Raw genomic sequence first — 27,764 nt, 5'->3', positions numbered from 1 at the left:
AACATATCAAAATTTCGAATTTCAACTTAAAATTTATCTATAATTTTGATTTAATATATTTTCGAGTTTTTTCCGCATTATTTTGTACCGACATGTCAGACAACATACATATGTGGGAGAATTGAGAGTAAAAAATTATAACACAGTGAATAAAAAAAAATTGGTGCTATTTTTTTTGGTCTAGAATACACGACGTAAAATAAAGTTAATAAAAATTTTATTAGATTTAAATTAAGAATATGAGTTTGTAATTATTTGATTTTAAGTTTTATAATTATGATAGTGCTTTTAAAATTTTATAATCATTAAAAAAAATGCGTCGTTTCGAGCTGTGTCCTATATAAAAACCAACATAATCAAAATATTATTAAGAAACTTGTATAAGATTTAAAGTTCCTGATACGGTAGTTTAGGTAAATTAGTGATTTAGCCTTACTAAGAATGTACAAATATTTCCTTATAAAGCTATAATCACATACATACTTAAAAAGAATTATGTGGACTTTTATATTAATATTATTTTTTATATAAATCCTTTGCACTTGTATGTCCCCGTATAGTGGATGTCGTTTTACCGTTACGCTCGTATGTCCCCATACAAGCAACATCTCTCTCGTACAACATCCGTATCTCTCGATCTTTTATCACCGCATTAGCAGAAATATCTTTTGTAGATATAAATATGTCAGAAAGTGGATATATCTTTAGTCGTTCTTTTTTGCGTTAAAAATTTGGTTTAGTACCATACCGAATACCACCTTAGATGGTTATAGTATTATTACTTTATAAGTTATTATTTTTTACGTTATATTTTTATAACGTAAAATAAATATTTAAATACTAAATATTTGGTTTTCATTGTTCCTGTTCAAGGGGTTGTAAACAGGGATGAAAATTTTGTATTTTGAGATTTGAACCATCAAACCTTAAAGTTGAAAAGTAATATGTTCTCATAAAAATAATTTTATCCTAATCGATTATGAGAAAAAATTCCGAGTTCGTAGATACTCTTCTCAGACAAAAATACGAGTGCAAAGGGTTAATAATTCGCATATGAAATAATGTTTATGAGTTATGAAGTATATAAGTTTTATTAATAAAGTATACACATCAAAAATATATAGATATATTTGTGATTATATCAGAAGTATGCATTTTCGGAGATATATCATACAAAATTAGCAAACTCGTTAATATCAAATGTACCTTTTCTCAAATTTGAAAAAATAAACCAAAATCAACTAAATACTTGGAAAAAAAAATTGCACTATTTTTTTTTTCCTGTAGTGTAGCACTTATTGAAATCTTAAAAAAATAGAAGGAAACTGGAAGATTTCCTTTAAATCAATTTTTTGATGTTTTAATAACACAAAGCTTTAAGAATGTAAGCCCTAGTAAAGTAGAAAAAGTTTGAGTTTTAACTTTTTCTAATTAAAAATTTTAAAAAAGTTGATCTTGTTGGAGATTTATGATGTTAAAAAGGGCCCTCTATAAATCCCATAAGAATACGTGTAAATTCGTCAGCTGTGAATTGTCATTCTCTAAGGGTCCAGGCCTGTATTTCTGTCAGCCGTGATATGTACATATGTATATTATGTAGTTATTATTTTAAAGGCTTAGACGCTAAAATTTAATTAAAATTTCTGAATTTTTATATTTTTAGTATTGTAATGGTGGAGATCTGGCTGATTACCTCGGGTTACAAGGAACGCTTAGTGAAGATACTGTTCGTTTATTCCTGATACAATTAGGTATTTAAATTTACCATAATATGCAAATAAAGCTTAATGAAATTTTTTGAAGCTGGTGCTATGAAGGCGTTGTACACAAAAGGAATTGTTCACAGGGACTTAAAGCCACAAAACATTTTGTTGTCCTACAGCCATGGGAAAATACTACCGCCTCCTTCAAAAATAACTTTAAAAATTGCGGATTTTGGATTTGCCAGATTTCTTCATGATGGTGTTATGGCAGCAACGTTGTGTGGCTCGCCAATGTATATGGTAAAAATAAATGCATATTATATTCACTAATTTTAAAAATTTATGAAAATATTATTGAATTTTATTAGGCTCCTGAAGTTATTATGTCTTTGCAATACGATGCAAAAGCCGATTTATGGTCACTTGGCACTATTGTTTACCAATGTTTGACTGGTAAAGCACCTTTTCACGCTCAGACACCTAATGAACTAAAGTTTTATTATGAACAAAATTCTAATTTAGCACCAAAGTAATGAAGAAAAAATTTTTTTTACATTGAAGTTTGGAAATACAGTTGTTTTTAAAAATTTAGGTTGCCGCTTGGAATTTCCCCAGAATTAAGTGATTTGCTTCTTGGTTTATTACGAAGGAACGCTAAGGATAGAATCTCTTTTGAATGCTTTTTTAATCATAAGTTTTTGCAAAGACCAAAAACACCTCAGTCACCTGGTATGTTTAAAAAACTTTACTGCATATTTTTTGTATGAATATTTTGTAAATATGTTTAATTGGAAAATATATTGTAGCTGATATGGTGCCTTCAATGCAGCACATATCCCCACCAAATGCAACAAGTCCTATACCACGGATGCCAGAGAACTTAGATCCAATCGATAACCTTAATACAAACACATTAACGAACACTGGAATTTTATGCGAAAGTGAAAGAAATAGCGACCTTAGTAGTCCTGAAGATTCTGATGATTTTGTTTTAGTTCCAAATAATATACCAGAAGATAAACCCAATGTTGAGTATGAAAGAAACTATGGACGCAAAACGCATGACTCACAATCAAGTCCACCAAGACCCAGTTCTTTGCCAATTTCAGAACCAAAACCTGTTCCAACGCAACATAGAAGATTGTCAAATGCAATAACCACATATACAGATAACAGCAAAAACTCCATGGATGTTTCAAATTCATCACCAAAATCATCAGCAAATGTACCTAGGTCGCAACCAATAAGTGTTAACAAGCGCTCAGAACATCATAACAGTAACGGAAGCGATATCAATTCAATATCACCACCTTCTGTTCAATTCGCTATCGGCACACCTCCAATTGGGGGCACGGGTGTCATTAGTAATAGACGACGTTCAATTTCAGGTGGATCACTTTCCGAAACTCCTCCAACAGCCCCTTCCATATGGCAAACTAGTCCAAACGCTCAGCAATCTCCTCTGCGACGTTCTAATAATAGTTCGCCAGTTCTACCAACGACACTCACAAAGCTTCCGACTCTAGGAAGCCCTACTCTCTTATTAGGTGAAAACAATAACTCAAATCTTCAGCATCCTCATTTATTAGGACCCAGAGCTATAACTTTACCTGAACTCGGAGCTATCGGTGGACTACATAACTTGCTAGAAACGAGTGATGGAGGAAGTGCCACGAAAGCAATACCATTTCATGCTCCGGAATTGTGCGAAGAAACTTTAATGGGTCGAGAGCATAATGAGACCCTTTCAAAATTAAATTTTGTATTAGCATTATCTGATTGTATACAAGAGGTTGCCGATTCAAGATGTGCTCCATTATCAGCATTAATGTCTGCAGAGGTTAATAATGCAACCGATTCTCAACAAATTCCACCACATACTCCAGAGCACTGCAAAAGGGCTGAACGTTTAGTTTTGTTAGTCAGGTATAACTAATAAATTTTTCATAGGTGTTGACTATGTAGATTTTTTTATTATTTTGCCATGTTAGAGCATTACAGTTATTATCATCAGGACTAAATTTGGCGTCACAACAACTTAGAAATGGAAATTTAAAACCCTCAGCAAATGTCAAAAATGGTAATTTTTACACCACTTCCCTGGTAAGTGTAAGGCCATCGCATTGAGAGAAAGCAACTTTCATTTTCCTTTTATGATTTAAAAAAAAATGTATAAAATTTATATGAAGAAAAAAAAATATCACCGTCCCTTTATGTTTAAAGTGATTTAAATCTATACCTAAAAATATTTATATATAAATAAATTTTGCAGTTTTATTTTGATGTTTGCAAAAAAAATTGCTAAAAGAAGGAAGTTTTCATTCAAAATAAATTTTATTAAAAATATATGTATTACCTAAAATTTATAGGAAATTAATATTAATCGATGCAGACCTTCCGCATTGCCATTTAAAGGGGTACTGAATTAAATTATGAAAGATAAATATGTAAGAATAAATTTTAATAGATAAATTTTAAACAAAATATTGGATATTTTAAATAATTATTGCTAACTTAGAATCAATACAAAATATCTTCGACAAATCAAAACAAAGGTCTGTCAAAGTAGGATGTTTGATAAGAAAATTACGTTCGAAATCATAGTATGTCTAGATTTCTAAAGCATTTCAATAGAAATATGCACACATCTACCTAATATCATTTAGCCAATAAATCTCCAACATAATTATGAAAAAATTATTTTTAAGATTTTAGTTATAAGAGGAGCAATTAAATGGCTTTAATTTTTCTTTTCTCTTATAGTATACGAATAAAAATAAAAATATATAACTCTTCAATGGTTTTTTTCAAACTAAAAAAATAATTTCAATAGAAAATAAATTAAGGAAAAACATACGAAGTATATTGAAGTTGACCCGATTGAAGCAGTTCGGAAAATTTTTTTAATGCCGTTCGCCTTATACTTACCAGGGCAGTGTTTGCATTTTTGTTAGATAAAAATAAAACATGAAGTTTCAAATTTTAGCATTGTTAACTATGAATTCAAAATATAGAACTATACTCTACGAATCTAAAAGGTTAAATGGTACTGGTTTGCTTCAAAAAGCAAATGCACTAAATGCTGATAAAATTTTGTATAATTATGCTATTGATATGGTAAGAAAATCTATAGTATAATCCCAGCTTAATGTTTTTGCAATATTTTTTCTATTTTAGTGTCAATCCGCTGCTGTAGATGAACTTTTCGGAAATACCAAAAGCTGCTTTGAGCGTTATAATACAGCTCATATATTATTTCATTCCCTTGCGCAGAAATGCTGTCACTCACAAGATAAATCCTTATTATCTAAATGTAAGTATTAAAATTTATACGAAATACCGAAAACACAATTTATACGAATATATCATGAAAAAGTTTACATAGTATCAGAAACTATGTTTATCTTCGAAATTAGATTATGATAGAAATATTATGATATTAGGTCTGGGATTAAAATTGAAAAAACAAAAAGAGAAACAATGACACAATTTCTTGCAAAAAAAAAAAAAACTTCTCATTTAAAAAACAAATAAACCAGACGAAAAACATGAAAAACTTTTAAAAACTTTATAAATATGTGATAAACGTTAAACTTCAAAGTATTTATCAAAAACAAATAAATATTTTTTGGTTATACGAAAAACCAAAAATTTTGTTAAAAAAGTATTATCCCAGACACTTTTCATGCAAAAACATTCGTCGGGGAGCGTGACTGCTACCCTAAAAAATCACCTAAATTCTCAACGGATAAAACTGGTCCTACAGACCAACTATTGCCCCCGCGCTAACTTGGTTTTTCATTACAGGAATTAAATACCTTCCATAAGGAAATTGGTATTTCGTGTTAAATCAAATGGTCTTGTTCGTTTAAGTCTTTCTGTCATAACGCCATTATCTAGCAGCCGAGTTGCTTCCATATTTACATGCTGTTCTGGACGAGCCCTATGCTTTGTAGCACAACTCCTAATTTCATCCACAACCAAAGGAATTCTAAGTACCTGTTGATATCACTGTGACGTATATACCATTGCGCATTTACCATGCCTCGTAAAAGTTTATTCTGGAAGGTTTGAATTTTGTTAATGTGAGTCTTCTTGGCACAACCCCACATAGACATATTGGTTTAATGATTTGACTATAAATTAATATCTTATTATCAATTGCCAAAGTGGACTTACGACCTAGGAGCCAGTAATTTTCTCTATATTTATTTTCTAATTCTATGTTTTTCTTCTTTATATGCTCTTTCCACCTTAGCTTGACATCTAAAGTCACTTCATTTTCCAATCCCTAGTCCACTGTCTTATTTTGTTACTTGCCTCCTGCATTTTTTTGTCGAATCGTCAATGTTCGCTCCTACTGCCAATATTGCAGTATCTTCAGCAGGTACAATATTGGAATTTAAATGGGCACTATACGTAAATAATTTTCGTATGATGCCCATTTAAATTCTTGGATTTTTCTTTTAAGTCCCTGGGGAAGTCCGTTTAAAACAATTTTATCATCAGGGTGACGCGAACGTTGCCATCTACGTCTGGCCCTTCTCTTTTCACCTACTAAATCAGTTATTTCTCCAGGATAGCTGTTTGCTGTCGTTTTGTACTTTGACATTTTTGTATTGTTCCATACAGCTTTTTATATGATTTTAATAAATCCTTCTAACTCCAGATCTAATTGTTCTCTTGATTGTATATTAATATTTACGTCAATATTGTTTATTATTTTGTATTTGAAGCTCGCCCAATCTGTAGTGCTATTTGTCAAACTGGGCCTAAGTAATGTTTTAGCTATTTTCTCACTGAGTTTTAATATGACTGCATCTTCTGAAATGTCAACAAAAAAATTTAATGATGTTATGTTCAGAATTCATTTGACATTGTGTCTGCGACATTTAGATGCACGTTTTATTTTAGTTTGTTTTAGTTGGTCATGGGCAATATCGTTCATTTCAGTGATTCGTTCTGAACGAACTACTTTTTTTCACTGACCGATTACAAATTCTCATTCAATCGTTCATTTCGTTCACTTCTCTTCTGTATATATATATTTGCATGTTTTTTTGTTATAATGGCTATTCGTATTTATGGTAAATTTTAAAGAAAAGAATATGTAATAAGTTTTAAACCACAAAAACTTAAAACGTAGAAAAAAATTTAGAACTTTTACTGTAAAACCTTGACATTACAAAAAATCAAGGCCGGGACTCTGTGTTTTTGGGAATGTATTTGTAAAATTGCATGTGTATTTTTGGCGAAATGACATTTCTGAAGACTCTTTTTTTTGTTCTTCTTTTTGGTAAAATTATGATTTTTGCTGATTTTCGTTTCGAGTTTTCTATACAAAAGAGTAACTAAAACCTAAAAATTTTTATATTAAAATGAAATTTGGACTTTTCTGAACAACATATAAAAAATTCCAATTTCGACTCAAACTTTAAACTATAATTTTGATTAAATATATTTTCTTTTTTTTGAGTAAAGAATGGTAATACACTGAATTTTAAAAAAAATTCAATTTTAAAAATAAATTTATTACATTTAAATTTAGAATATAAGTTTGTAATTATTTGATTTTAAGTTTTTTAGTTATGATAGGGCTTTTAAAATTTTATAATCCTTATAAAAAATGCGTCTTCTCAAGTTGTCCCCTATATAAAAACGAACATAATAAAAATATAAAAAAATTTGTGTAAGTTTTAAAGTTACTGATGCTGTAGTGTAAATTAGTGAATTAGCCTTACTAACGAAGTGAAAATATGTCCTAATAAAACTAAAATCGCATGTGTATATACCTAGAAAGAATTATATGGACTTATAATATAACAAGAATTCACATATGCAATAATTTTTATGAATTATGAAGCATATAAATTTAATTAATAAAGTATACGCATTAAAATTATATAGTTATAGAAGTATGCATTTTGGGAGACATATCATACAAAATTAGCAAACTTGTTAATTTCAAATGTGCATTTTCTCAAATTTGAAAAAATACACCAAAATGAGCTAAATACTTTGAAGAAAAAAACCTGGAATGTTTTTTTAAATCAATTTTTTAATGTTTTAATAATACAAAACTTTAACAATATAAGCATTAGCAAAGTAGAAAAAGATTGAATTTTAACTTTTTCTTATTAAAAATTTGAAAAAAGTTGATCTTGTGGAAGATTTATGATGTTAAAAAGGGCCCTCTATAGGTCCCATAAGAATACATATGCAAATTCATCAGCTATGAATTGTCACTCTATCTTAGGATCCAGGCCTGTATTTCAGTCAGCCGTGTGTAAAACTGTCTTATAACTGTAAATTATAAGAATTTAAATTTGAAGAAAAATCATTACAGTTTGAATTTATTACTTCTTATAAGAAATTTATAAAATAAAAATAATTATAATTATCATTATTTTTAATCCTCGTAAAAACCTGAAATCCTATTCTAATTTTTTTAAACTTTTGTTTAATTTATGTACTTTGACCTTTTATTTTAATCCTATTATTATTTTTTTTTATTTAAAATATTATAATAAAAGAAAAAACTTAGTTTTTTCTTTTATTTAAAATATTTAGGTAAAAAGCCACTATAATTATTATCCTTTCTTAAATATTTTATGCATAAATATAAAACATATTGTAGCGTAGCCCAATGATTCCTTTTTACCGACCGTATTGTGTAAACAATAGGTAGGTCATGTGATGGCAACAAATTTTGCATATCGAGTTTTCGGTGGGAATGCACTTCTCCATAGTAGGGAAGTGTAAGTAAACTATTTTTAGCAACCTGTCGGTCCGTCGTTCTGTCGGTCTGTGTGTGTACGCGTGTATCTCAAGTTCTTCTAAACCGATTTTAATGAAATTTTATATGTAAGTTTATTTCCACCATGGCACGGATTGATCAACTTTTGGGATATATCAGGCCTCGGGAACAGCACTTTTTAGCGGACCTGTTTTACATTTTTGAACATTTTGAAGAAAGTATTCAACCGATTTACTTGAAATTTTATATATAAGCTTTGCTCGATCGTCCGCGAAACTTCCTTCACCTTTTGGAAGAAATCAGGTGTATCTACGTAACATATACCCATATCTACGGAACAAATTTATGGAATTTCTTGAAATTTGATATTTAAGTTCTGGTTGCTACTGAAAATAGCTGGCGAGCATTTCAGGAAATTCCGGTGGAACAAATCCAAACTCTACTAAGAGCATTTTTCTAGGTATGTTAACTATAAGCTTGCTAATGTCATAAAAATTGGAAAGAAGTATTTAACAGACAATTTTTATAATATTCCGTAACACTTTCACTTAACTAGACAATACACAATGCGGTCGGTTATGTGCTGCCACATCATATTTTTGTATTTATATTGGCAAATGATTCCATCACTTTTGTGTGTATAGTAATTCATTCATTTTACTTCTCATTCGCTTTTATCAATATTCTACATTGGAGTATGTCGTTCATTTCTATAAGTATTGCTTATGCGTTATTTAGTATGTCGTTCAATTTTATTTCTATTGTGTAATATTATTACAGAAAGAATTAAAGAAAAATATAAATGTATATCAATTACCAATTGTAAATAAAATATATATACATACATACATATATATGTGCAGTGATTTTTTTTAATAACTAAAAAGAGAATTGGAGAACGATGAACTATTCATTTCTGAAGAAGTGAACTAATTAGCTAAGTTCAATGAAGTGGTTCGTCCTTTAAAATTAGTTCGTTCGCGAACGACACATGGCTAATTTCAAAACTTTTGTTAATGTTGTTGGTTAATGAGATATTTTTAAAAGGCAAAATAAGTAAATCTAAGTATGTTAAAACATTTTTTTTTAATAAAGAGAAATTTTTAGACTAAAGTAAATTAAAACTAAAAATTTTCTTAATAAAGTGAGCAATGGAATTAAATAGCACAATGCAGTAAAGTTTTCAAGTTCTCAAATGTCTAATAATACAATATGTTTAAAAAAAATGCAATGCATTAAGAAGACATTTAATTTTTTGTAACTTCAATAAAATCCTATGTATAAAAAGATAATTCATGTTCATACTAGTTTTTCATCTGATGTCTTCATACTAATTTTTTCTTTGCTATGAATATAAAATTTCATATTCTCCTGAATGCTGAAATAAAATTAAATAAAATTAATAGAATGGTAGAAAACAAAAAATGTATCAGTTTTCCACTTTTCTCAGGGTCATCTATTGAGATTATTGAAATATGTACAACAAATTGTTTTACACGATTCATTATCAATAATTAAATAGGAAATAAAATAAAATAAGAACAAAAGAAATGAAAAAAAAATTACTAAATTATCAAAACCATTTTTAGCACTTTTCCAAAAATTTTTTTGAAAAAAGTGCTTATTAGTTTCACTCTGTCCGTCCGTCCGTCCGTCCGTGGACACTTTTTTTGTTTACAAAACTTCTACACCTTTGAAGATAGAAAGCTGAAATTTAATACGTACATAGATCTTCACTAGAAACTTATTTCCGTAGAACAAAATTTTTACCTATCTCCCCCCCTCTAGAAGTTATACCCCCCCAAAACCCTAGAAATGGCCTTTTTTAAATATTTGTTGCAATGAAACCATAAGCATTTTTGAAATTTTGCAAACGCAGAAAGGCAGTGGCATGCTTCCCCTTGCGTGGTATGCTATAGTTAAACTTTAGAAAAACAAAATGGCCGTTCAAATTTACCGTTATCTAAAGTCCTTTTTTTCCAAATTTTTGATGTCGTTTTTCTTCTAGACCCCAGACTGTAGAAGCTTGAAATTTTAGGAGCTTTTAGATATTAACAAATAGTTCATTTTGTTAGAAGAAAATTTTTTTCCATCTCCACCCCCTCTCAAGTTATCACCTCTTGAAATTCGTAAAATTTGAATTTTTGACACCTTCTATTTCCGAAACCGCAAGCTTTTCCAAATTTTTATAAACGCGAAAAGCTAACGGTAAATTCCATGAAATTGAAAAATATAATTATTTTTCTTAACTCACACAATTAACCCTTAAAATCGAGCATTGTGTTAACCCCTTTTTATATTAATTTTTGCTTTATTTCAAAGACTGCATATATGCGTCATCCTAAATATATGCAATCCTAGAAATAGTTTTGTATTTGAATGAAAATAATTTTAATAGTGTGATAGGTATACATAGACTGTATTTAAAAGCAGAATTTTCTCTTGTTGAAGGGAAAAGTGCTACAATACAAACCATTGGTTTGACCCAACTTTATTTTTTATTTCTGCGAACTAAATGTGACGTATTTTGTGTGACGTTATGATATTTGTACACGATCTAAAGTAAAGAGAAATATATACCAAAGTATATCTATTTAAAAAGTAGTTCGACTCGTTCTAAGATGTTAGTTGTCATATGCTACTCCCACTACTCTCAAAATATTTCATTTTTATTAAGAAATACATAGATAATATAACAAGTTGTGTAGACAAAAATAGCGTAATATACTAAAATTAAATTAAGTTACATAAAAATTTCATTATTTTTATTTCAATAAAAACAAAATTTATTTTTCATAATGATAATAATAATTTCATAAAAGGTACGTATGTGATCACCTCAGCCAACTAACTTTTATTATAGCCCTTAGAAATCCCACTTAAAATATCTCGCTTCCAAGTAAATAGCCGAAGGTATACCTCTGGAGTTGAACTTGAGTTCCCCAACATTGAGAACGTTCCGCCCAAACCATCTTCATAGAGTTGACCTTGTCAACTCTGTGATACCCGTACGAATTGGTTATCCTATGTGCGAATAAATATGCCATAACTGATTATGGAACATAATATGACTTTAAGTTGCCGTATTACCATATTAATTTATGCAAAATTTCAGTACTTTGTGTTTTTCAAAATACTGTGTGTGCAAAACTTACTATTGAAGTTGTATAGCAGCTACCAGAAAGAGCCAAGAAATTTTAACGAATTTTTTCAAGCACATCGGCCCTACGAATATATTTGCTTATGTGAAATTTCAGTACCATAGGTTTTATAGTTTCTGAGATATATCCAAATAACTTTTGAAATTGTATGGCAGTACCAGAAGGAGCCAAATAATTTCAACGAGTTTTATGAGACACATTGGCCCTACTAATATATTCGTTTGTGTGAAAATTCAATACGATAGCTTTAATAGTTTCTGAGATATAGTCAAATAACTTTTGAAGTTGTTTGGCAGGTACCCGAATCGGTACCGCGATCATGTCCAATTTAAATAGGGTTCTGGCACTTACTACAATAAATCATTTGTGAAAATTTAGTGAACTTAGCTCAATTAGTTTTTGAGCTATCGTTGAGACGGACGGACAGACAGACAAAGCTAAATCAACTCAGAATTTGACGCTGATCAAAAACATACACTTGAGTCTATATCTAAGACCGTTATTTCTTAGCGTTACAAACGGTAAGGCATATTTAGTATACCCTTATAACATACGTTCGTACGGGTCTAATTAAGTTCCATAAAAATAAAACTGAAAAGTAAATTTCAAATTCAAGGGTTTTTAATTTAATAAAGCAAAATAAATGTAACACTTGTATAGTCTAGTTTTATTTTTTCAAAAACTTGGAATTTCGCTTTAAGATTCGTAAACAAAAAGGCAAGTGAATGAAAAGTATGCGAAAGTAGCATTCTGTAGTACAACTTTCGCCGCTTACGCATAAGGAAATTTGCGATATAGAATTTACAAAGTGTCAAAATTTAAAATACGAGAATCGTTTTGCGAAAGTAGCACTAGATAGTAGGCCACCTCGACTTCGGATAGTGTTTTACCTGGATGCAATCCCGGTAAGGAGTGACTGCGAGCTTCCTCTGGGGACATGCCGGCCTTGATGTATGCTGCGATATGCCGCACCAGAAAAATCTTGTTTCTTCTCTCTCATCTCCAATTTCTTCATATTCTTCTTAGTTTGTTTTATAATAGATCCGAAAGGGCCCTGACTATCCGTCTCCATCAAATGCGCTGCCTTTGCTCTACTGCCGTGAGTAGGAGCTCCTCCTCTGCGTTAGTTGAGAGAAGTTTTGGTTTCGCAGATCCTTGAGCTTAAAAATAGATAAATATTCGAATATAGATTGTAGATTTTAAGGAACCCTTTTCACATCTATAGTATCCCCGTCCAAACCACAAAGCCGGAGATATCTCTAAGGGAGTTGGGCAATAGTTCCCGAACACTTAGGGACCCATGTCCAAGACAATTGCGGCGCGGAACTGCCAGTGCCGGACAGTCGCAGAGAATATGCACGGCGGTCTCATCGCCTCCAAAATCTGCACAGGGAGGAGCTCGACTTCCCCAGCCTATGCAGGTGGTACTTCACTGGGCAGTGCCCCGTGAAGAAATTCGCAATAGTCCGAACCCGGCTCCTGCTCATCCCCAGGAACTCTGCGGTGAATCCGCTGGAGCACGCCGAAAGAAACACTTTCGCATGACGGCACCCTTTCGTGTCCCGCCAGTGACGGCCGCATTCCGCCGCGAGCAGGCAGGCAAGCCTGGCCCCCACGGCGGAAGAAGGTAGACCGCAGAAAGGCAGCGGCTGCACAAAGTCAGCCCCGGATTGCCTCCGCGCCAGCCCATGGGCTATTTCGTTTCCTGCATGGCCACTAAGACTCGGCACCCAAATGTGCGAAGCGCCAGCAGTGCTTTTTCTATACCCCCTTTCTAAGTTGATTCTCAGACAGATCTCTATTGCATGTATTTCGGCTTGGAACACCGAGCAATACAGGTCAACGGCGATATATATTCGCGTGTTCGAGCGGACACCGTATACACCCGAACCTACACCCGACTACGTTTTGGACCCGTCCGGCAACCCAATCATCACTTCCAATGCAGCGGTAGGAGCCGTCCGCATTACCCCGGTCGCTCCCAGGCAGGCCAGTCTCTGTAGCTTTTCCAGCTTGACCCGCACACCCGTCTGCTGAGCCTTAAGGCACCATACAATCGACGTCTAGGTGACGATGGGCCTAGCAAGGGCCTTATGTAGCACAGTGCTATCTTGGGACTGATTCCCCAGCTCCCCTCGATGAAGCTCCTACACGTCCATAAGGCCGCCGTAGTTCTCTCGATAACTCTATCTATATGGGTATTCCAGGAGAGACGGTCATCCAGGGCTATCCCCAGATAATTCACCTCCCTAGAGTAACTAATACGTTCACCCAACAGAATTGGGCTCGTTAATGTATCCCTGCTTCTGCGTCTGGTGTAGGCGACCACCCAACGCCTTCGCCCCACCTTTCCACAACACGTAAATTTTGCTGTAGAAGATCAGAAATAGTGCTCTCATATTTTCCACTACAATGGACCACAGAAGAAGTGAAAGAACCCCGCCCTGCGGGAACCCTTTTGCAGTGGAAATGAAGAGTGTATCGTCAGCTATGGTGGATTTAATAATCCTATCCTGTAGCATCCGATTAGCCCATCTGCTCGTCGTCGCATCAACCCCTCGTTTTTGCAACGACTCACAGATGACATGATATGAGGTGTTGTCAAAAGCTTCCTCTATATCGAGGAAGCAGCCAACTGCCACCTCCCGCACTTCCAGTGAGTTTCAAGGACCCCCACCGGACTCTGCAGAGCGAGTACAGTAGACCTTCCCGACTGATAGGCGTACTGAGACTCATGCAAGGGATTGATTCCCAGTGCATCGTCTCGTATAAATCTATCAACCACTTTTTCCACTGCCTTCAATAGAAAAGAAGTAAGGCTGATTGGACGGAAATACTGCTTGGTCGTTGCTTGGTCGCTTACCCGCCTTCGGAATATACGTCACTTTAGCCACCCTCCATGCCTGAGGGATGTAACCCCACTCATTGCTTGCACGAAAAATTTCCAACAGTGCTCTGGCGATATCTTTGCAACCCCTCTGCAAAAATGCAGGATATATCCCGTCATCACCTGGAGATTTGAAGAGTCTGAAAGAGAAAACAGCCCACCTAATCCTGCACATTGTGAAGACCAGGCGGAATCGTTGCCAGTCATCACGCCATAAGCTCCAACGTCTGCATCTGCTTTCCGTTCTCAGTCATGGAGCCATCAGGCCGTTCTATTAGGCCCAACCCGCTAGCATACTTTTTGGAAAGCACCGTGTGAAGACGCACACTGCTGTAGAGTTCCACGAAATTCTCTTCGCTCTCCTAATTTCCTTATTGTATTTCGTGAGTGAATTTTTATACTCTTCCCACGAGCCCGACGCCTTGGCCTTATTGAATAGCTTTCTGGTCTTTAGTCTAAGCCTTGAAAGGTCTTCATTCCACCACGGGCACTTCTAATTGCTCCGCCTCGGCTCCCATGCCTCGGGAGCGCGGCAGCTCCCATGGTAGGCACTAGTAATAGCCGCCGTCAGAGCCTCGCTGGCCAGTTCGATATCCATCAGCGTTATGACAGAAGCAGGAATGGATCCAATCCCATCCATGAGGAGTGTTTCGAATTGACTCCAATCTGTGAATTGGGACACCCGATACATTTCTTCTGCCAAGCCCCAGGAGACCATGATATCAAACCTAATCGGGCTATGATTGGACATGGATGTCTCATTTGAGACATGCCACCCACTAACCTTACTACCGATAAACTCAGTGCAAAGGGTGATGTCAGGGACCTCTTCCCTAATTGCATTTATGAATGTCGGCCTATTGCCCTCATTCAAAACCATTAATTTGTTGCTATATATAAATACAAGTAGGCACTCACCTCTTTTGTTTATATTACTGCTTCCCCAGACAGTGTAGTGGGCATTAGCATCATTTCCTATTATCTGTTGAAAGTTCGTTCCTCCTTCCACAAAAGTCCACTAGATCTTTCAGTTGTTCGCCTGGGTGGGCACAGTCTCCTGGGAGGTAGGATGAGCACACAATAAACTCTGTCCAAGCCCCGAAAGACTTCACCTTCACCAACGCAGCTACCTGATCCTTAGAACAGTAATCTGGAATGGGAAAATACGTTAGCCTTTTACTTAACAAAATTCAAGCCCTAGGCCTGCCTCCAATTGTGTTATCATGCAATAGCTCACCTGTTAGGCCCTTAACCTGATCCTTCACTATGTAAGGCTCTTGCATAAGGGCGATATCAAGGTGATCCTTCATAAATCTATGAGCTGGAACATCAGTAGGTGCCCTACCATGCTGTAGATTTATTTAAATGCACCTCACAGCCATATCATTTCCTCCGGCTCTTGTCTATGGGCTATAGCCTTTTACACAAAGGCTTTCCATGAGCCTTGCTTCTCATTGCCGTCTTTTTACGCATCTGGTTGGGCGCCTGCCCTGCCACAGCCTTTTTTGTCGTCCTAGGTGCCACAATAGCCCCTCGAACAGCAAATACCAAAGAAGTTCCGGCCTTCCCAATGGGCTTAAGCCCTTTTCGTTCACCCGGGACGATTGTATTTGGCGGGCTGATCGATGGTCCTTTTGTTTCCCTTGCCGCCATTTTCGGAGCGACTTCAGACTTTCCAATGAGTTTTGACTCTTTTCGCGGTTATCCATCCTCAGCACCCTTCAGGAACTCGTCTTGAGGCTGGGATTTTGCTTCCCTATCCTGCTTAGAAATTTGTCCCTGGAGAGACTGACGGTTGTCTTGTTCTTTGGTACGTAGGTGACGCAGACATGCTGTTTGGGCATGTCGTCGCCATCCAGTACCACGAGGTTGCAGCCGTCCCAAGGCTTTATCTTCCTGCAGACACTGGTTATCCACTCCCTGGTGTTTTGATTATTGCATGTTACGGATATCCATCCATCCCTTTGCAACGCTGCAGTAAATTGTGGATGAGAATCCACAACTTTATTCATTTCATCCATAATGGCTACTGTGATTTTCCCCATCTGGACTTCGGATAGCCATTCCTCTGGATGCAGTCTATGAGTGATGGCCATTTTCGAGTTTTGTTGAGGAATGTTCCCAGGGACTTTTCCCTCAACATTGCCTTTCATCGACCTCATTTTGGGGACCCTGCATCACGGGTGTTCCTTTCTGACCTTTCCCTCTTCTGGTTGGCCACAACACCCGATCCGCAGATCCTCAGCTTTTCTAGCCTCTCCTTCTCATATCTGCGAGCTTCCTCTGAGGACATGCCATCCCTGATATAAGCTGCGATACGCCGCTTGGATACACTAGAGAAATATTGTTTTTTTCCCCTGATGTCCAACCTTTTTAGGTCCTCCTCAGTTTGTTGCATAATAGGTCCAAGAGGATCCTGAATATCCGTCTCCATTGGAGGCGCCGCCTTTTGGAGGCCAGTCGAGAGAAGCTCTGGTTCCGCAGACCCTTGAGCACTAACTGTGTTTGTATTAATGTTGTCCTTAGTATTGTTGTTGTTGTAATTGCCACTGTTGTTATTGTTGTTGTTGTTGTTGTTGTTTTTGTTATTGTTGTTGCTGTTGCAGTTGTTGTATTTGTCATAGTTTTTGTTCTTGATGTTGCTGCTGTTGTTGTTGTTATAGTTTCTATTCTTCATTTTGTTCCCACGAGTAGCGCGGGAAAGTATGGTCACCCATGGCAGAGCCCGGTATACAATGAGAAGGCTTGTTTAAACTGGAGGGCGCCTGGTATCCAGAGTCCGCATACTAACGACTAAGCTCCCCCCTAGCCATGCAGTCATCGGCATACGCTGTTTCACCTTGACTTGGGACGCCTGTCGTCAGATATAGGGCTGACGCCTGACGTGTAGATATAGGGCTGAGCACGACACGAACGTAACTTTGATCGTTTCAATCACCCCTCTATCCTCCGTCATTACCGGGGCCCACCACTAGCAGGTGACAATGTGGTTTTGGGTCCCTTCGAATGTATGAAAGTATGTAATAGATGAGTTTAAAATTTCATGTATTGTTACTTACATTTTGTAAAATTGAACTGATATCATTTTTTTATTGAAATAAATAAAAATTATTTGATACTTACATACATAAATATAGTATGTATATACGTTATATAACTAATTTTTTGAAATTGTTTTACAAAGTTATTTTTCAGTTTAATTCCCATGTAAAAACTTCTCGGCACGTTTGGATAACAAAATATATAATTTTTAAAAATTTGGCACGCAGTTCCCACAAGTCTTGCCATACAGGGCATATAGTATATAACTATTTTTGATGCTTTAGTTATTAGCGCCAATTATTAGCAATAGAAGGATTGTTTGATAAAAAAACATTGTGTGCGCGTGTTCTATCAAAATTTACATTTTTATTGTTATTCTTTTTTTCCTTTTAAAATGCCATTTGCAGGACTTGTGTTGGTATAGCTTTTAGAAGACAGGTTAAAATTTTCTTCAAGGGAAATAAATTTCTAATAAAGATTAATATATACATATAATTTTATAACATATATAAAATTTTAATTCCTTATCTTAAAAAAGAAAGTAAGGGTATAGAAAAGATTTTTTTTGGTAAATGAAACTTTCATTACAATCATTTTGACAACGACGTTTGAAAACAACAATTTTTTTCTTTAAGAGATCGTACTAAAATAAAGTTGGGTCAAACCAATGGTTTGTATTGTAGCACTTTTCCCTTCAGCAAGTGAAAATTCTGCTTTTAAATACAGTCTATGTATACCTATCAAACTATTAAAATTATTTTCATTCATATACAAAACTATTTCTAGAATTGCATATATTTAGGATGACGCATATATGCAGTGTTTGAAATAAAGCAAAAATTAATATAAAAAGGGGTTAACATAATGCTCGATTTTAAGGTTTAATTATGTGAGTTAAGAAAAATAATTATATTTTTTAATTTCATGGAATTTACCGTTAGCTTTTTATGTTTATAGAAATTTGAAAAAGCTTGCGGTTTCGGAAATATAAGGTGTCAAAAATTCAAATTTTACAAATTTCAAGAGGCCATAACTTGAGAGGGGAAGGAGATGGAAAAAAATTTTCTTCTAACGAAATGAACTATTTGTTAATGTCTAAAAGCCCATAAAATTTCAAGCTTCTACAGGCTGGGGTCTAGAAAATAAACGACATCAAAAATTTGGAAAAAACGGACTTTAGATAACGGTAAATTTGAGCGGCCATTTTGTTTTTCTAAAGTTAACCTTTAGTATACCCCGCTAGGGGAAGTAAGCCACTGCCTTTCTGCGTTTGCAAAATTTGAAAAATCCTTATGGTTTCATTGCACTAAATAGTTAAAGAATGGCATTTTTAGGGTTTTGTGGGGGTATAACTTCTAAAGGGGGGGAGATAGGTAAAAATTTTGTTCCACGAAAATAAGTTTCTAGTAAAAATCTATGTACGTACAAAATTTCAGCTTTCTATCTTCAAGGGTGTAGAAGTTTTGTAAACAGACACACGGACGGACGGACGGACGGACGGACGGACAGAGTGAAACTAATAAGCAATTTTTTTTCAAAAATTTTTTGGAAAAGTGCTAAAAATTGTTATTCTTAATATTAATACCCCCATTATATATACTTCGACATAATGTTTTCCAAGAAATTTTCGAACTTAGATATTATGAATAGTATTCGCAACTATGTTTGGAGTTTTTTTTTTTTTTTTTTTTTTTTGTTGTACCGAGAGGAAGGGTGAAAAATCTCGAAAGACACTGCCAGACGAAAAGCAGTAGTGTGGAACTTTAATCCACTAAAAAACACCCTCCCCAAAATAAATTATAAAACTAGTCGAAAACGACTAACAATTAATTTTGCTCTAACCCCTTTGATTATTTACAAGCTTTTGATCTGGCACAATAGATAAAAAACTCTAAACTAACTCGAGTGGTCTCGTACGTTTAAGTTTCTAAGAAAGTTTTGATTGTCAACCAATCGAGCCGCCTCGATATTGACATGATTGGAAAAACGCATTTTATGATTGGCTGCTTGCTTTTTAATCTCATCTGTGACACTTAGGATCGTGAGATCCCTGTCTATATCAGCATTACGGACATACCAAGGGGCGTTTACAATGTCCTGTAATACTTTATTTTGAAATCTTTGTATAGATTGGATATGAGTCTGCGCAGCGCAGCCTCATAACTCAATACCGTAAGCCCAGATAGGCTTAAATATTTGATTATATATCAAAACTTCGTTGTATGTTGTCAATTTGGAACGCCTCCCAAAAGCCATTCAAACTTTCTGTATTCCTCCTCTAGTTGAGATCTCTTTTTCTTTATGTGCTCCTTCCATCTGAGCTTCGCGTCCAACGTCATTCTCAAATATTTCGCTGTGTTTACCGAAGGAATCAAGACGCCATTTATTTGAACCGAAAATGAATTGTCAATTTTCCTATTAGTGAAATTTACGTATACTGATTTCACCTCGTTAAGTTTTATATTCCACTTTCTAGTCCGTTTTGAGATCTCATCACTGGCCCTTTGCAATTTTTGTGTAGATTCATTTTCATTTCCTATTGCGATAACTGCTGTATCGTCAGCAAATGTAGCTGTAGTCACTCCTTCCGATTCAGGAATATCACCCCCAATCTGATATCCCTAAGCGAAGAGTACTCCTCTTCCTGTTTAACTCGAAATATCCTATTAGTCAGGTAAGATTCGAGCAGGTCAACATACTGCCTTGGTAGTAATCGCCTAAGTTTTTTTATTAATCCACAATGCCAAACCTTATCGAAGGCCTGGGCTACGTCCAAAAATATGATAGGACATATTTTTTTTTCTTCCAGTGAATTTTCTATTAGGTCAGTAATTCTATGAATCTGATCTATGGTTGAGTGGTTCCGGCGAAAACCAAATTGATGATTCGGGATTAACCTTTTGCTTTCAATTATAGGCTGAAGTCTTCTCAATAAAAGTTTCTCTAGCAGTTTTGAAATCATAGGCAACAATGAGATTGGTCTATAAGAAGTCGCCCTGTCTATAGGTTTGCCAGGTTTGTGCAGCATGATTATCTCTGCAACTTTCCAAATTTCAGGCACGTAATTGAAACTCATACACGCATTTATTAGGCGCGTAAACATCGTTATAATCCTTTTGGGTAGTTCTTTCAAAATATCGGCCGTTATTAGGTCAAATCCTGAGGCCTTTTTAGGTTTAAGAGTCCTGATTTCTTCTATGACCTCTCTTTTCTTGACAATTGGAATAGTCACGCTATCCCCAACAAAAGTATATTCCTCATTATCATCCATGCGGGCAGAATATATCGGCCAAATGATCCGCAAACGCATTTGCCTTGCCCTTCTCAGTTTTTGCCCACGTTCCATCTTTGTTTTTGATAGGAGCGAGATGTTTGATAGGTTGCTTCATTTTCTTTGTTGCCCTCCACAGTGAGTAATTGGTTTTCTCACACGCCGTCAAATTTTGAACATAATTAGAAACCGAATCCTCTTTGTGTTTTCTAATACAGCGTCTGTAGTCCCATTTGTCAGCGCAGGTTTCGCTCTTTTCATAACTATATTTTCCTTAAGTTCAAGAATAACCACCGAATGATCGGAGTCAAGATCATAGTTATCATGTACCTCGATGAAATTTTTCGCAATCCGTTTTGTTATGAAGAAATCTATTAAATCTGAACACTTATTAACATCGGTTGGTCAATACGTTGGCTTCGCAGTAGAGTGAAAAAGGCACCCCGTGCCGCCAATTGCTGTCCTAAGTTCTCTTCCTCTAGTTGAGGTATACCTTGAACCCCAATCAGTGTGCTTGGCGTTAAAGTCACCCCCCAATATAAATCTATCGCCTAGGTCTGTCAGAACGCCTTGAAATATTTCTGCCGTAATTTTAAATCTGGGGTGGCAATACAATGCAGCCACTCCAAATTTTTGCTTAGTCGAAGTGATCTGAACCGCCGTCATTTGCATTCCCTCGGTTTGCATTTGGTGCAGATCACAATGCACCACAATTTCTTTTATTATCATCGCCGTTCCGCCCTTCGCTGTATTTCCAGGGTGGTCCGAGTTGTAAATTCTATAACTTGGAAACCGAATTCTGCTTCTTGATTTCATATGTGTTTCAGTTACGAGGCACACGTCTATATTCTGTGTATGAAGAAAAACTTCAAGCATGTCCCTGTATTTGCAATGCCATTGCAATTCCATGTTGCTATTTTAAAATTACCTCGTGCCATCATTTACCAAGCCTTTTGGTACTCGATTTTTTCATCATATCGAGCATATTCTACATCATATTTTGCATTTTATACAAAACATTCACGTCACTGGCCCTTGCTTTATTGCTCGTGCCACCGTCATCAGTTTTCGGTTGGAGAACGTCCTTATATGTTACATCTTACGACTATTCTCGAGGTATATTGCCTCGGTTAGCTTTTTTAATGCCATTTATTTCTATCAAGCCACCCAGCTGAAGTTTTTGACGAAATATTGCGAACTGAGCACTTTACAAAGATATTTCTTATTGTTTTATGCTTTCAAAATATTCCGATTGACTATTTTTTATTTTATTGATATTCTTTTTTTATTAATTTTGGAGTATTTTCTACGACTTTGATTTTATTTAGTATGTTTTTAAAAGCAATGTAGAATCTGTAACAGTAAAAATGCAGTGCAAAAAGTTATTCTCAATATTAAATATTATTACATTATTTAATACTTAATATTTAAATTTTTTTTTTTTTTTGTGTAGTCTGGTGTAGGACAAATAAAACAATGTTCTTTTAACTTTTCACCAACGTTTCGATTTAATTTTAAATCTTCATCAGGGCTAAAAATAATATTTATATGATAATAATGCTTTTACAATATGACATACATTTCTTATATGTATACTTACATTAAGTTATTGAACAAATTTTAATTTGATTTTAACATAATCTAATAACTCAATAGCTTCCATAAATTAACTTAATAAAATTTTTAAAAATCGTCAATTAATCTTTTTATAATAAATAACATAAATATAAATAAATAAATAAAATAAATTAACACAAAATTGTAAATGGAACAAAAAACTAGACTCTTACAAAACTTAAACTAAAATAAAAATATCACAAATCAGCTGTTTATTGTTTTCATCTATTGTTCGCTCTATTGGGGTTACCGATGGTTTTAATTTTTTGAAATTTCATAATAACAGATTTGTAAAATGAATTTAAATTATTTCTATCTGTTTTGTAATTTATGTTGTTTTTGTTTGATTCTATGTGTATCATTTCACTTATATTCCTCTTAAACCAAGTTTTCTTCCTGTCTACTATTTGTGTTTCATTGAAATCAAAAGTGTGATCATGGTTAAAATGATGTTGCGCTAATGCTGTTTTATCTGTTTTATTAATGTTTTGTAGTTTACAATCATATTTATGTTGATTTAGTCTGTTTTTAAGATATTGTTTTGTTTGTCCTACATAGCACGCTTCACACTCTTGGCAATTTATTTTATATATTAAGTGTGATTGAGTCATTTTGTCCTCTTCATCTTTAAGTTTTGTGTAAAGTTTGCGTACTACGTTTTTGTTATAGAAAATGAATTTGTTATTTTGAATATATGGTTTAAAGACATTTTTAATTTTGTATGCTATTTCCGGAATATGTTGAAATTTTAAAAATTTGGTGTTGTGTGAATTTGGACAGAATGTTTCTTGTATGTTGTTTTTATTGTCCCTGTTTTTGTATTCCCTAATTATTTGATGTATGAAAAATTTTGGGTAATTATTGTTTTTTAATATTTCTTTAATTTTTTGTATATTCTTTTCTATGTATTCCAGAGCTTAATGAATAAATTTTATCTAACATATTTATTACTACATTTCTTTTTTGTTGCACTTGATGTTGCGACAAAAAATTTAATATTCTGATGGAAGCAGAAGGTTTCAAGTACCAGTCTGTGGAGATCTTTCCATCATCATTTCTAATTAATAACACATCTAAAAATGCAAGCCTATTGTTTTTTTCGGATTCCGATGTGAATTTTATTCTATTGTGAAAACCATTAGGTTTTCACAATTTTATTCACAATAGATCCCCAGGGATCATGAAAATCTTGGAACAGAAGTCTGGAATGATAACCCCAAGTCCTCATTTGCAATACAATATAATAATTCACCTGAAGAACCTTTAACCTTATCCTTAACTATAAAGGGCTGTTGAATAGGGCCAATGTCGATGTATAATCTACAAGATGCATGATATACATTTACTTAGGTGCACCTCATAGCCTAGGTGGCTCTTGTCTATGTGCATACGTCCTTTAGACAAATACTTATCAACGGTCTGCCCTTTATTTTTCGCCTTTTTTCGCGCCTTGGTGCGTGCCTGTTTCACCATCCTTTCTTTTGCCGCCGCAGATACAGCACTCATCCGTCCAGCAACAAATATAGTAGTAGTTTTACACTTCTTAATGAACTTTGATGCTCGTCATTTGCGCATTGGTTGTGGTCTTCTTAAGTTGTTTTGCCCTGTTGCCAGCACTTTGAAACGATTTTCTTCCTTTGACCCTTTCGGTAATGCGGAAGAAGTTAAGGAAAAGTCGGAACTCCAATTTCAATAAATCACACAATCACCAATCTTCTACGGAGAAGGCGATGGGGCAGCCCCCATCGTTTTTCTAAAGTATTCATCTTGAGGTTGGGATTTTGCTTCCCTATCCTACTCAGAAATATGTCCCGCGACAGATTGACGGTCTTTTCATTCTCTGGTGACCTACAATGAAGCACTTGACATGTTGCCTAGTTATGTTGTTACCATCTTCCTGCAGACACTGGTAAGACGATTCCTAGTGTTTTGATGAGATCCCACAATTCTATCCATTTCATCTATGATGACTACTTTGATTTCCCCCATCTTTTCCCCATCTTACTATGTAAAAATGCAAAAGTCGCAAATTTGCGAAAATTTATTTACGACTCGTAAATGGTTTGGTACCATCTAACAAATTCGCATCGCCAAAAATTTAAAAAGGTAGTATTTTCTAAAATTTTTTGTTTTAGACATTCCTGACAGTTTTCTCAAAGTAAGCGTTGCTGAATTTTAAAAAAAAAGATGGATAGCAAAAATTTTTTAGCTGTATTAGATTTAAATATTGCTCCTTCTCAGCAAACTGAAGTTTGTAAGACTGTAGAAAGGCTAAGTTCCATAAAAATAAAATTGAAAAGTAAATTTTAAATTCAAGGTTCTTACCGACCGTATTGTGTATACAAAAGGTAGGCTATGTGATGGCAACAAATTTTGCATATCGAGTTTTCGATGGGAATGCACTTCTCCATAGTAGGGAAGTGTAAGTAAACTATTTTTAGCAACCTGCGGGTCCGTCGGTTTGTGTGTGTGTGTCCACGCGTGTATCTCAAGATCGGCTGAACCGATTTTAATGAAATTTTATATGTAAGTTTATTTCCACCATGGCACGGATTGATCAACTTTTGGTATATATCAGGCCTCGGGAACTGCGCTTTTTAGCGGGCCTGTTTTACATTTTTGAACATTTTGAAGAAAATATTCAACCGATTCACTTGAAATTTTATATATAAGCTTTGCTCGACCGTCCGCGAAAATTTCTATGTTTTCGGCAACTAGACGTTTACTACGGGCCAAATATACATTTTTGTGTATATAAAGAGAAATAACCAACCGATTTCATTGAAATTTAATATTTGAATACCTCGTATTAAAACAATGAAAATGTAAATTTTTTGGAAAGATCAGGGCTCGAAAACTGATTTGCGAGCCGATTTTACATTTTTCACCATATCTACGGAACGAATTGATAGAATTTCTTGAAAGTTGAAATTTGAGTTCTGGTTATTACCGAAACTAACTCGTGGGCATTTCAGGGAATTTGGGTAGCACAAAACGAAACTGTACTAAGAGCCAAATTTACATTTTTCTAGGTATGTTAACTAAAAGCTTATTAATGACCTAAAAATTAGAAAGAAGTATTTAACAGACATTTTTTTAATATTCTGTAACACTTTCACTTAACTAGACAATACAAAATGCGGTGGGTTATGTGCTGACCACATCAGATTTTTTAATTTACTAAAGCAAAGTAAATGTAACCCTTGTATTGTTTAGTTTTATTTTCTCAAAAACTTAGGCTTAGGTCTAAGTTTTTGAAAAAATAAGATTCATAAACAAAATGGCAAGTGAATGAAAATTATGCGAAGGTAGCATTCTATAGTACCATTTTTGCTACTTACGCATACGGAAATTTGCGCTAAAAATTTACAAAGTGTCAAAATTAAAAATGCGAGAATTGTTTAGCGAAAGTAACACTACATAGTAGGCCACATGGACTTCGAATAGTGTTTTACATGGGTGTAATCCATGACTGCTTTGAGCTCTGCTGTTGCCTCCCTATTGCATATTGATTCATACTTTATGAAATATAATTATTACCGATACGTGTGTATGTATATTTGTGTTTTAAATTTATAGAGGCAAGATTGAAAAGAAAAAATAAAAAATTTACAATTTATTTTTATACCATTATTAATTACAAATTCAAAATTCTTTTTAATATTACTTGTTTTTTTATAGCCTGCACCGGTTGGGGTGGCTGCCATACGACTGCAACAGCAAATTTTTTATATTCGGTAAAATAATAAAGTCAGATTCATGAATTTTGGCAGTCATGTGTCCAATTATAGGTCAAAAATATATTTCTGAAGTTTTAGAGGAATTGCTTGACAGGTTCGGGTACCTGCCATACAACTCCAGAAGCTAATTTTAGATATTTGGAAAAATAATAAAGTCAGATTCATGAAACTTGGCAGTTGTTTGTCGAGTTATAGGTCAGATATATTTCTGAAGTTTTGGTGGAATTTCTTGACAGGTTCGAGTAGCTCCCATTCAAGTCTAAAAGCTTATTTTAAATATTTGGAAAAATAATAAAGTCAAATTAATGAGACTTGCCAGTCGTGTGTCCAATTGGTCAGACATATTTCTAAAGGTTTGGTGGGATTGCTTGACAGGTTCGAGTAGCTCCCATACAAGTCTAAAAGCTTATTCTTAATATTTGGAAAAATAATAAAGTCGGATTCATTAAACTTGGCAGTTGTGTGTCCGATTATAGATCAGATATATTTGTGAAGTTTCAGTGGAATTGCTTAACAGGTTCGGGTGCTTGCCATACAAGTCTAAAAGCTTATTCTTAATATTTGGAAAAATAATAAAGTCAGATTCATGAAACTTGGCAGTTGTATGTCCGATTATAGATCAAATATATTTGTGAAGTTTTGATGAAATTGCTTGACAGGTTCAGGTACTTGTCATACAACTCCAAAAGCTAATTTTAAATATTTAGAAAAATTATAAGGTCAGGTTCATGAAACTTGGCAATCGGATGTCCAATTATAGGTCAGACATGTCCGTGAAGTTTCTATAGAATGATTTCACAGGTTCGTGTAATTGCTACACAATAACGAAAGGTGCAGGGTATAATTCAATCGGTTTATACCTACTGAAACGTTTTTACTTGTTATAGATTATTTTTATTATTTTTTATAATTATAGCATATAAACTATAATTATTTTTTTTTATTTTAACACTCAAGTTTTTTTTACTAATCACTTCACTTTTTAATAATGCGGATATACAATTTTGTTCACCTTGTATTGGAATGAGTTACAGAAAGGAAACTTCCGTTTTTAAAGTTCTTAATATTTTGTCCTATACTTGATATACTAAACAATTAGAAAGCCCCCCATTTAAAAATACATTATAAAAAAAATACGTAAACATCTATCGCGTAAAATCTCCATCTCCCAATACCTCCTATGCTTATAAAAATTTTGTTTTTTTTAATACAGGTGTTAAAAATCACCGAAAGACGAAGATAGGCGGACAAAATCTGTCATCAAACCTATCAATAGAGGGAATCTTTAATCCAATCTAAAACGCACCTGGATGGTCATAAATTCCTATAACTAATCAAACCGACTAACCATTAGTTTTGCTGTATCCTGCTTTTGTGTCTATAGGAAGACACGGAAGTGTTGTCACAGTAATTTACGCTAGCTCGAGAGGTTCCGTTCTCTTCACGATTTTTGTAGAAACCTTCCCCCCTATATTTCAGGTGGCTTCAACATACACAATACATGCTATTCCAAACGCGCCCTATGTTTTATGGCAGTTCATTATTTTCTCACTTACTTGGGGGACACCCATATCCCTATGAATATA

General features: G+C 34.3%; 1 protein-coding gene across 1 annotated transcript in view; it reads left to right on the top strand.

Moving 5' to 3' along the window:
• LOC129614910 (serine/threonine-protein kinase unc-51) overlaps positions 1 to 27,764 on the top strand; it is a 161,776-nt gene that overhangs the window by 117,828 nt on the left and 16,184 nt on the right. Inside the window, exons 3-10 of the mRNA XM_055529875.1 lie at positions 1,664 to 1,751; positions 1,804 to 2,003; positions 2,072 to 2,232; positions 2,296 to 2,432; positions 2,510 to 3,629; positions 3,695 to 3,783; positions 4,690 to 4,820; positions 4,881 to 5,016. Coding sequence (XP_055385850.1) covers positions 1,664 to 1,751; positions 1,804 to 2,003; positions 2,072 to 2,232; positions 2,296 to 2,432; positions 2,510 to 3,629; positions 3,695 to 3,783; positions 4,690 to 4,820; positions 4,881 to 5,016 — 2,062 coding nt within the window. The remainder of the gene's footprint in view (positions 1 to 1,663; positions 1,752 to 1,803; positions 2,004 to 2,071; positions 2,233 to 2,295; positions 2,433 to 2,509; positions 3,630 to 3,694; positions 3,784 to 4,689; positions 4,821 to 4,880; positions 5,017 to 27,764) is intronic.

The sequence above is a fragment of the Condylostylus longicornis genome, unplaced genomic scaffold, assembly GCF_029603195.1.
Source record: "Condylostylus longicornis isolate FDR11 unplaced genomic scaffold, ASM2960319v2 ptg000126l, whole genome shotgun sequence".
Taxonomy (NCBI): domain Eukaryota; kingdom Metazoa; phylum Arthropoda; class Insecta; order Diptera; family Dolichopodidae; genus Condylostylus; species Condylostylus longicornis.
Note: the sequence above shows the minus strand (reverse complement) of the source record. Positions and strands in the feature narration are given on the sequence as shown.